At 49.1% G+C, this 11,703-nt stretch overlaps 1 protein-coding gene across 2 annotated transcripts in view; it reads left to right on the top strand.

Annotated features, from left to right (window-relative positions):
* Positions 1 to 11,703, top strand: part of GSG1L (GSG1 like) — a 169,238-nt gene that overhangs the window by 143,761 nt on the left and 13,774 nt on the right. For both annotated transcript variants that reach the window (XM_017848634.1, XM_017848635.1), the window contains exon 5: positions 9,603 to 9,673. In XM_017848634.1, the coding sequence (XP_017704123.1) occupies positions 9,603 to 9,673 (71 nt within the window). The remainder of the gene's footprint in view (positions 1 to 9,602; positions 9,674 to 11,703) is intronic.

The raw sequence follows: 11,703 nt of genomic DNA, 5'->3' as shown, positions 1-11,703 counted from the left end.
TTTTTTTTTTTTTTTTTTGAGACAGAGTCTCATTCCATCGCCAGGCTGGAGTGCAGTGGTGTGATCTCAGCTCACTGCAACCTCTGCCTCCTAGGTTTAAGCGATTCTCCTGCCTCAGCCTCCCTAGTAGCTGGGATTACAGGCACATGCCATCATGCCCGGCTAATTTTGTTTTGTATTTTTTGTAGAGACGGGGTTTCACCATGTTGGTCAGGCTGGTCTTGAACTCCTGACCTTGTGATCCGCCCACCTCAGCCTCCCAAAGTGCTGGGATTATAGGCGTGAGCCACTGCGCCTGGCTGAGGTCCCTTTTTAAAACCCGATATTGGAGAAACGGGAGACAAAACTGTAAATTACGCATAAAGATCAAGCTAAGGCATTGACATGCGCATGGCTTTATCTCCTTCTGTGTTATTTTCCAAATGTTTTATATCATGATGATATTTACTTAGAAAATGGGAAAAGAGAAAAAGAGTCTTTCTTAAAACCCATTTATTTCCCCTAACTTGCAATGACCTTTTTGACGTGATGTTATGGAATCTTAATTTACTACCTGCAGTCATTTATTTGCCCAAAATTCCTTTTAATTCCATTTTTCATTCCATTGTGAATTGCTTATTTAAAAATCAATGTGTTCTTTGTCCTCTGCGACTGTTTCTTAGATGTTTAGCCTCTGAGACGTGTTCAATCACAGCTCCATCTCATCCATCTGTCTTCACTGCTCTAAATTTACTTCTCGGTAATACCTTGCACGCCGTCACTCGGTGTTGGGGTCCTTTGAAATTGCCATTCATTCTTGAGAGGAACGTGGTGCCCAGAAACTGGAGATGGCACCATGGAGATTCAGAACCTTCACGCGGCTCCTGCGATCAGGTCGTCAGCCAGCACCTGTGCACGGGGAGGTGAAAACAGGAGATGGTCCTTGAAGTGAAAAAATTATCAGAGGGTGGTGAGAGGAACATCTGAAAAGAACATCTGGAAGGAATGTTCACTCCCTGAACTCTCATGCTTTCTTTTAAATATCTACCAGCTGGAGGGAGCTTCAGAGGCAGGAAGGAGGTGGCTGGATCTTTGATCATGGCCATTTGCCACCAGGACCACGGGGAGAGGACGGGAGGCCTGGGCTGGGCTTAGCCCCTCACCTGGCCAAAGCCTGGGCCCAGCAGCATTGACCTCACCTGGAAGCCTGCTCAAAATGCAGAATCTCAGATCCCACCTGAGACCTGCTGAATCAGAGACTTTATATGAACAAGCTTTTCGGGTGATCTTGAAGCACCTTTAAATTTGTGAAGTACTGGGCTGGAGGATAGAGCAGGTGCAGCCCCAGTCATAGGATCAGGAGGTGGACGTAGCCAACCAAGGCCAGAGGAGAAAAAAGGGCCTTACAGAACAGTGCTACTCAAAGTGTGGTCCCTGGACCATTGCCCATTTGCAAACATCCTTCGTGATGTAAGGACAGAAATTGAAATAAATGGAAGCTTTCATAGCAAATTGACATTGCTAGACACCCATGCTTGCCTTTTGTATGCATTTGTTTTTCATTTTTTTTTTTTTAATGAAAAAATTTCGTTCAAGACAGATTGAAAATTAAGTGGGAGCCAGGCATATTGGCACACACTTATAATTCCAGTGGCTCAGGAGGCCGAGGTGGGTGGAGGATCACTTAAGCCCGTGAATTGGAGGCTGTAGTGAGCTATGATTGCTCCACTGCACTCCAGGCTGGGCAATAGGGCAAGACCCCATGTCTAAGAAAGAGAAGAAAATTAAGGGGATTGGGGGAGTCTTAGTCCTTCATCACAGATAGTTGCAGAAGCACAGCATGTAGGCTGTTAATTCATACAAGGCAGTGGCTGGATATTTGGGAAACAGCCGGTCTGGGGCCAGAGAGAGAGGGGCTGGCTTTGAGGATGGCACAGATGGAGCCATATGGGGTGGAGAACATGCCGGGGGATGAGAGCCTGGAGCAGGGGCAGTGGAGGCTGGGGAGGCCCCAGGGCACACGGCACCCACCCCTGCCACAGCAGAGATGGGCCCTGATAGGCTCCTTGATGATTCCCCTGGCTGTTGTGGCCACGTTCGTCCCCGGAATCAGGCCGGCAGGTACAGCGTGGCCTCCTAGTGAGATGTCAGTTCTGGTCCTCCCTGAAACCCTCCCTCAGTGTCCTCAGAGCCTCCCAGCTCCATCACTTGCCTGCACCCGCCTCTTCTCTTAAAAAGAACAAATGCCCAGCCTCCTTCAGACCCCAGACTATGTTGGACTATTGGGAACAGTGACTGTGGGATGGCACAGTCACCTCCGACACTTCTGCAGCAGTTCTGGCAGAGCCAGTGATGGAGGGCCCCCAGCCCCACTTTCTATGAGGACCTCACAATGCAAGCCTGTCCGAGGTGGGTCTGACTGGGAATCCCCTGCCTGCTGGGAGTCCGCAGAGTGCAGTGGAAACTCGCTGCAGCTCCAGGAATCATAAACCCAAGCTCAGACCTCAGCCCTGCCACAAGCCAGCTGCAGGGTTGGAGCTACTGGGACTGCTCACGAAGGCCCATTGTGCAAATCTCCTCCCAGCTCCACATTCAGTGACGTCACAGAGGTCCCTTCAGTTCAGCCACGGTGGGAGTATTTACCCCACGGAAGTTCACAAACACTGAAACAGGGCTCTGTTTTGTATTGGGCAGCCAGGCTACCACGAAACCGGGCAAAAGTTACGAATCTATCTTCGCTTCAACTTTCCCATCTGGGAAATGGGGCTGGTGCTGTTCACGTCTGAACAGGTACCTTTGTCACTGTCACCTTTCCCTGGTGCTCTTCTGTCTTTCTAGGCACCAGTATCGACTTCCAGTTAGCTCCTGCTCTGGAACTCCTTGTCCCCAGTTTGGGGGACTCTGTCTCTTCTGGGGCAAAGGGCAGTGCCGTGACCTCCTGTCGGTTTTGCCTGCCCTGAATTCAGAGGTTTTTGATACCTTTGAAGCCCTTCCTCTGCTTCTTGCAAAATATCCCTTTCCTGAGGCAATGACAGCGACAGCTGTAAACGCTGGAATGGAAGAAAGGGTGTGTGTTTGGGGAGGGGTCACTGGATAGTGCATTACAGTAGTTCATATCTTCTGCCTCTGGAACTGGGAGGTGGGGTTGAACATGCAATCACAGAGTGACAGGACCAGAAAGAGGTGAGGATGATGATGGTGACAATAGTAATAATAATATGATGATAATAATGGCAAGCACCAGGCAGTTTTCCCAGTACTGCTCTAAATAGCTTGAGATTTACATTTATTTATTGTTTTATTTATTTGAGAGAGGGTGTCGCTCTGTCACCCAGGCTGGAGTGCAGTGGCGCAATCATAGCTCATTGCAGCAGCCTTGGGTGATCCTCCCACCTCAGCCTCCCAAGTAGCTAGGACTACAGGCATGTGCCATGGCACCTGGATAATTTTTTTTTTTTTAATTTTTGGTAGAGACTGGATCTACCTATATTATCCAGCATGGTTTACATTAAGAATTAGTTTAATTCTTATAACAACCAGAAGAATAGGTACATTTTGTGCCCATTTATCAGATGAGAAAATCAAGACTTGTCCAAGCACAGGGCTGGTGAATAGTGGAGCCACTGCCCCAACCCCTGGAGAGATGTGACACGCCTGGGGTGCGCAGTTCCACCTGACACCAGCTCTGAGCACTGTTTCACACCAAGCACCCCCATCAGCCCTTCAAGGACCTTATTTAGATTTGTGGGTGTGTTAGTCCATTTCACATTGCCATAAAAGAATACCTAAGGCTGGGTAATTTATGAGGAAGAGAGGTTTTTGTGGCTTGTGTTTCTGCAGGCTCTACAAGAAGCATGGCACCAGCATCTGTTCAGCTTCTGGTGAGGCCTCAGGAAGCTTTTACTTATGATAGAACGGGGAGTAGGTACATCACACAACGAGAGAAGGAACAAGAGAGAGGTGGAGATGCCAGGCTCCTTTGAACAACCAGCTCTCTCCTGAACTAATGAGAACTCACTTATTACCAAGCCTTTCATGAGGGACCAAAATACTTCCCACCAGGCCCCACCTCCAACATTGGGGATCACATTTCAGCATGAGATTTAGAGGGGGACAAATATCCAAACCATGTCAGTGGATGTTTCTTACACCACTACCATCTAATTAAAAAGCAAATCTGGCTGGGTGCAATGGCACAGGCCTATAATCCTAGCACTTTAGGAGGCTGAGGCAGGAGGATTGCTTGAAGCCAGGAGGTGGAGGCTGCAGTGATCTATGATTGTACCACTGCACACAAGCCTGGGTGACAGAGTGAGACCTTGTCAAAAGAAAAAAAAAAAGTTTATCTGTCTTCATGTCTTCAGAAAATGCATAATGTTTCCTGCAGGAAATTACAGTTCAGATCAAAGGAAATTGTCACCTAGTGACATTTAACATTGCTCCTTTTTCAACAGGGAGCTCAGCATTGCTGATGACCCTTGGCTACCTCCCCTGTGGGCTGCTCTTAGCTTCAAACTGTTTTTCCTCCTTCCCTTGCCTCCCTTCCTCCTTCCCTCTCTCCCTTCCTTTTTTTTTTTTTTTTTTTTTTTTTTTCTTTTGAGATGGGTTCTCCCTCTGTCACCCAGGCTGGAATGCAATGGCGTGATCTCGGCTCACTGCAACCTCCGCCTCCCGGGTTCAAGTGATTCTCCTGCCTCAGCCTCTAGAGTAGCTGGGATTACAGGCGCCCACCACCACACCTGGCTAATTTTCTTGCATTATTTGCAATACTTTGTGCCATATACTGTGCTAGACCCTGAGGCTACAAGCATAGAATGAGAGAAACCCCATCCTTCTCTCTGAGTTGAAAATGTGTTAAGGGGGCCGGGCACAGTGGCTCACGCCTGTAATCCCAGCTCTTTGGAAGGCCAAGGTGGGAGAGTCACTTGAAGCCAGGAGTTCGAGACCAGCCTGGGGAATATAGTGAGACTCTGTTTTTACAAAATATGAAAGAATTAGCTGGGAGTGGTGGCGTGTACCTGTAGTCCCAGCTACTTGGGAGGGTGAGGTGGGAGGATTGCTTGAGCCCAGAAGGTCAAGGTTACAGTGAGATATGATTGTGCCACTGCACTCCAGCCTGGGTGAAAGAGTGAGACTTTGGCTCAAAGGAAAAGAAAAAGAAAATGTATTAGGGAAGGCAGACTATCAGACTATTAGAGAAGTTTAAAAATAGCAGTAATGAACACGCTCTGAGCCTGTCTTCTGTGGCAGGTCCTGCGCTTGAGTCCTTACAACAACCAGGGAGGCAGTGGCAGTGGTTGTTACTGTCGTGAAATGACCACAGGTATTATGCCCAGTGCACACATGAGAAAACTGAGATTCAGAGTGGCCCAGTGAGCTGCACAGGGTCATGCTGCCTGTTAATAGCAGAGCTGAGCTCAACCACGATTCCTCCTCACTCCACGGCCCAAGGTCTCATTGTGCCCAAAGACTACGCTTGTCTGCTCTGTGTTTCCTGCCAGGGAGCCCCGCCACTGGGGACACTCAGCCCTTGCCCAGAACCACTGCCAAGCCCTAGCCAGGCCCAGAGGGCGGCCAAGACCCTGCAGATTCTGCAGATCTGGTGTCTTCCTTGCTGAATCTGGTGGACAGTCTCAAGTCTGTGCATGGAAACCAGCTCTTTCCAGAATGGCAACACTGCGTCATAGAAAGATGGGCAGGTCCAGGCTTGGAGCTCAGCTTCCTCTCTTAGATGTGAGCAGGTCAGCAGCACTATTCACAATAGGAAAGTCATAAAATCAACCTAAATGCCCATCAGTGGTAGACTGCATAAAGAAAATGTGGTACATACACACCATGGAATACTACACAGCCAGAAAAAAGAATGAGATCATGTCCTTTGCAGCAACATGGATGGAGCTGGAGGTCATTATCCTTAGCAAACTAACACAGGAACAGAAAACCAAATACTGCATGTTCTCACATGTAGGTAAGAGTTAAATGATGAGAACACAGGGACACATAGAGGGAACAACAGACACCGGGGCCTACTTGAGGGTGGAGGCTGGGAGGAGGGGATCAAAAAGCCGTCTATCAGGTACTATGCTCATTACCTGGGTGACAAAATAATCTGTACACCAAACCCCCGTGACACGCAATTTACCTCTATAACAAACCTGCACATGTACCTGAATCTAAAATACAAGTTAAAAAGAATTAAAAGCTGGCCGGGTGCGCTGGCTCACACCTATAATCCCAGCACTCTGGGATGCCAAGGTGGGTGGATCAGATGAGGTCAGGAGTTGGAGACCAGCCTGGGCAGCATGGTGAAAGCCCATCTGTACTAAAAATACAAAAAGGGCAGCATGGGTGCGGGGGTGCACGCCTGTAGTCCTAGCTACTGGGGAGGCTGAGGCGGAAGAATAGCTTGAATCCGGGAGGCGGAGGTTTCAGTGAGCTGAGATCCCGCCACTTCACTCCAGCCTGGGTGACAGAGTGAGACTCTGTCTCAAAAATAAATAAATAATTAATTAAGAAAATAAAAATAAAAGGAAGTGAGCTGGTCCTATGGCCTTCATGATGCAATTCAAACAGTACCACCCGAGAAGCCTCCGCTGGTCCCTGCACCAGCGGTTTTCAACCCCGGCTGTACATTCCAGCCCTGCTCCCCACCCCCCATAATTAAAAACTCCTGTGGTTGCTTCGCCGTGCAGCCAAGCTGAGAACCACTGGGCTTGATCAGGTGTTCACACGCCATCCACACAGGCCGAATCCCGCCCACCACCCGCTGCTGTCCACACCCATTTGTTTCTATCTTGTCTACGTCTGCTTTCATGGCAGGGGCAGAGTTGAGTAGTTGTGAGCATATGGCTTGCAAAGCCTCGCATATTTACTATCTGAGCCTCTACAGCAAAGGTTCACCAACCCCTGGACTAGATAATTATTGGCCCTGCCAACCTTCTTCATATCCTCCTGGCCTGAAACTTAGCACATGAAGCCATGGTTATTTGTGTATGGATAAAACCAACAGGACATCCTTGAGGGCGGGGGTCTCTCTGGCTGGTCCCTGCGGCCCCCAAGCCCAGCACAAGGCCTGGGTCTCTCCTTGGCAGGTGTTACTGGATATGTCAGCTGTTGAGTGGGGGGCGGTTCTGGGCAGCAAGGCTTGGATGATGAGGGAGGGAGGGTATTGTACCAGGTTGGACTGACTATCTCCTTAGACATCGGCCCCTTTGCTCATAAGGCCCCACTTCCCAAGGCTGAGGCTCCCAGCAGAAGCCAAGGAGGTGCCCACCTTGAGGTCTGGAGGAAGATGAGACTTCAGAGAAGAAACCAGGAGAGACCAGGCATGGTGGCTCATGCCTGTAATCCCAGCATTTTGGGAGGCTGAGGTGGGTGGATCACCTGAGGTCAGGAGTTTGAGACCAGCCTGGTCAACATGGCAAAAACCCATCCCTACTAAAAATATAAAAAAATTAGCCAAGCATGGTGGCACACACCTGTAATTCCAGCTACTTGGGGGGCTGAGGCAGGAGGATTGCCTGAACCCAGGAGGTAGAAGTTGCAGTGAGCCAAGATCACACCACTGCATGCCAGCGTGGGCGACAGAGCGAGACTCCATCTCAATAGCAATAACAACGAAAAGAAACCAGGAGAACTGGGAGCTGAGGATGGATGGAGGGGTTGGTTCAAGGTCAAGGCTGTGAAAAGCAGGAGGATGTTGGAAGCCCTTTATGTAATAGGACTGGCCTCTGTTGACTTAGAGGTGCTGGATGTGGCCAGGGAGGTGGTGTTCTGGGGTGAGGATGGGGCTATTATCTGGTCCACCCTCCCATTTAATGTTTGAGTTCAGTTATGACTTCATGATTGGTGATACTCTAGTCCTAAGCACCTCTGCTGATGGAAACTCACCACATGCACCATTATTTGGAAGAGTCAACAAAAATGAGGAAACACCTAAATGTCTACCAATGGAGGTATTGAATATTAATTATTCTTTTATATACAGCTATAAGAAAAAAAGGTGAGTGAGATCTAGGTGTACTCAAATGAAAAATTTCTGGATAGTTAAAAGAAAATCAGGTTCAAAAATATGTTTAATTTGAGTCTATTTGTGTAGAAAAAGTATTAATTCTGAAAAAAAAATACCAAACTGCTAACAATGTTGATCCCATTACATGTAGATGTGATTATAGGGGGACTTTTGCTGCCTCTATGGTGTTGGAGGTTTTTTTGTTTGCTTGTTTTTGAAACAAGCTTGTGTTATCAGGAAAATAGCCAAGATGTTTTTATTAAAAGACTTTTTTGAGCCGGCCACAGTGGCTCACGCCTGTAATCCCAGCACTTTGGGAGGCCAAGGTGGGTGGATCACCTGAGGTCAGGAGTTTGAGACCAGCCTGCGCAACATGGTGAGACCCCTGTCTCTACTACAAATACAGAATTAGCTGAGTGTGGTGGCACATGCCTGTGATCCCAGCTACTTGAAAGCCTAAAGCAGGCGAACTGCTTGAACCCAGGAGGAGGAAGTTGCGATGAGCTGAGATCACACCACTGCACTCCAACCTGGACAACAGAGTGAGACTCCATCTCAAAAAAAAAAAAAAAAAAAAAAAAAAAAAGACTTAACAAAAAAAAAGACATTATCTTTTTGTTGAACTGAAATTTGTCTTTCTATGGCATCAGCATGCATTCCTTTGGTTTGGTGTCTAGGGCCACCCAGGCTACAGGCAAAATATATAAGCAGAAAATGTTCAGAGTATGTTCCCTGGGAAGTACAGCCCTAGCCCCTTGGTGCAGACAGTCCTTGTGTAGTGTTATTCAATGCCTGACCTTTTTTACTTTTTGAGACAGGGTATCACTCTGTTACCCACGCTGAAGTAAGGTGATGAGATCGTGGCTCACTATAGCCTCTGTCTCCTGGGCTCAAGTGATCCTCCCACCTCAGCTTCCTAGGTAGCTGGGAGCACAGGAACACATCACCACACCCAGCTAGTATTTGTAAAGACAGAGTTTCACCATGTTGCCCAGGCTGGTCTCGAACTCTTGGGCTCGAGCAATCTGCCCGCTGCAGCCTCCCAAACACTGGGATTACAGGCATGAGCCACCACACCCAGCCTCACCTGCCATTTTCTAACTAGGGTGCAAGCTTGTCTTCCCTACTAGGCTGGAAGTCCCTAGTCAAAAAGAAGCCTCCGGAGTTAATTCCCTATATGCATTATGTAGGGATAATCACCATTAACCTTTTGGTATATATTCTGCCAAAATAATTTCTGTGCATTTCAATGTATAATTCTGAAAACAAATGAAACTGTAAACATCTTTTGTAATATACCATTCGCACATAATTGATGCTCCTCTTTTTGACAGAATGATGGGTTTGCCTCCCTATTCTGCCTCTAATTGATCAGCTACATGGCACTGGGTTGGTCACATCGCTCTCAAAAGCCTCAGTTTCTTCATCAATAGAATGGGAGTAATGATGCCCATCTCACGGGGTTGTGGTCAAAATCTCGCAGGGCGGCAGGTGGAAAGTTACTTTGCAAAATGTTCTCCAAAGAAGGGAAGACTGCACTTTTTCAGATCCTGGGTCTCTGCCCACTCATCCTTCTCTTTCCTACCCAGGTTTTTTTTTTTTTTCTTTCCAGGATGGAGAAGAGGGACGGGAGCGAGGAGGAGGACTTTCACTTAGACTGCCGCCATGAGAGATACCCTGCCCGTAAGTGGCCTGTTTGTGGGTACCTCCTACGACAGATTCGTGGGCTGCCAGAGGAGAAAGAATCCCTGGAGATGAGTCAGGCCAGCCCCCACCCCCCACTGCACCCTGCATTCTCCCACAAACACGTTACAGATGAGGAAACTGAGTCTGGTGTCTCAGGGTAGCAAGCCCCTGCACGCAGCTCTCCCCACAGCTTTCCCAGTCGGGGTGGGATGCTAAGAAAGGAAGGAAGAGACTGGAGTTCCAGGTAGGCAGGGAAAACCCAGCTCAAGGCCAGGCCTGGGTTAGCCACTGGCCTGAGGGAGGACAGTCCTGGCTAGAAGGAGCCGAGGCAGGGAGGTGACCGTGGACAGGAGTCGTTTGAGCTGTGGATACTCTTGGCAGCTTAGATGCGTTCACTTCAAACACTTTGCTGTGGGGCACACCATGAGGCAGAATCTAGGGCACTGCTCAAAAAACAAATGTCAGGATCAGAAAGCAAAGCAGAGAAGAACCAAGGTAAGATTAAAGTTAAAATGGTCAGATCTCGGCTGAGACTGCTGAATGCCCACCACGTGTTCCCCGCCCCATCCCACTCTGTACTAACGGCTTTTCTTGCCTGATCTCATATCCTTGCTTACCCCCAGCCCCTACAGCTGGGATTGTTGCCTAGACTTTGCAGATGAGGAAATTAAGGCTCAGAGAGGTGGAGTAACTTGCCCAAGGTCACATAGCTTAGCTAGTCACTGGCAGAGGAGTCACAGCAGACACTGTCAGTGCCCTGGCCACCTCTCTCAGACCCTTAGGAAGCTCCAGTGGCATCTATCTGTATCTGCATCTCTGTGCCTGGAGGCTTCCCCACTTCCACCCGTAGAAGGCTAGAAGTGCCAGGGAAGTTGGTGTATAGATACCCCAGCTCCCTCACCCTGGAGTGGGATCCCCTGAGGCATGTGTTCTGCAGTTTCTCTGTAGGATAAAGAGTCAGTGATCATCAGGTTTAGTGGCTCTCCTTTCCCATCCCTGTCCCACTTTTCCTCTCTGCCCAATTTCCCTGTTCCTTGTAAATATATCACTGGCATTCAAATTCTTATCTGTGGGTCTGCTGCTGGGGAATCCAAACTAAGAAGGCAGAGATTTAAACACAGGTCTGTCTGATTTCAAATCCTGTGATCTTAGTAACTGAATGGGAAATGGCTCTGCTAGTGGGGAGGAGACAGTGGTGAACCAAGAAGCTTGGGAGGAGGCCTTGTTAGAGAAGAGGAGAGGAAAGAAAGCCCAATTTTGGCCTGTGAGTGGCAGGATACGGTGCTGAAGTGAACCGTGGGCTCACACATCATTGTTTCATGTCTGTGCTAGCATGGAGGGCTTCCTGGAAGAGGGGATCAGAAACCAGGGGATGGATGTGTTTGGAGAACTCCTGCTGCAGGGATAACAGAGTGAAGAAATCATCAGAGAGGGGCTCAGGAAGCACACAGCAGGGATAGAGGCTGAGAATCCTGGTGCATTCCAGAATGTCCTCAGCTCCCTTATTTGGCGGTGAGCCTCCCCAGGCTCCTTGCAGAATGGGCAGGAAACCCTGAGTGGAAAGAGGCCTTGGGGCTTGTATTAGGGGAATCTGGGGACCTGGGTGAAGGTCCCTGCCACTGAAAGAGTCAAGGCACTGTGGCCCTAAAAGCAATCCCTGGAATTAAGAATGAGAGTTCTTATCAGTGTCAGAGGAAATGGCAAAACCCCTCTACCCCACCCCCAATCCCAGTGTCCACAGCTCTCCCCCCACACCCAATCCCAGCCTCACAGCCCTCCCTCCACCTCCAATCTCAGTCCCACAGCCCTCCCTACACCCCCAGTCTCAGCCCTACATCTCTCCCTCCACCCCCAATCCCAGCCTCACATCCCTCCCTCCACCCCAAACCTCAGCCCCACAGCCCTCCCCCTACCCCCATCCCAGCCCCACAGCCCTCCCTCCACCCCTAATCCCAGCCCCACAGCCCTCCCCTCACCCCCAATCACAGCCCCACAGCCCTCCCTCCGCCTGCAGTCTCAGCCCCACA

This window comes from Rhinopithecus bieti, unplaced genomic scaffold (assembly GCF_001698545.2).
Source record: "Rhinopithecus bieti isolate Rb0 unplaced genomic scaffold, ASM169854v2 scaffold_31940, whole genome shotgun sequence".
NCBI lineage: Eukaryota > Metazoa > Chordata > Mammalia > Primates > Cercopithecidae > Rhinopithecus > Rhinopithecus bieti.
Note: the sequence above shows the minus strand (reverse complement) of the source record. Positions and strands in the feature narration are given on the sequence as shown.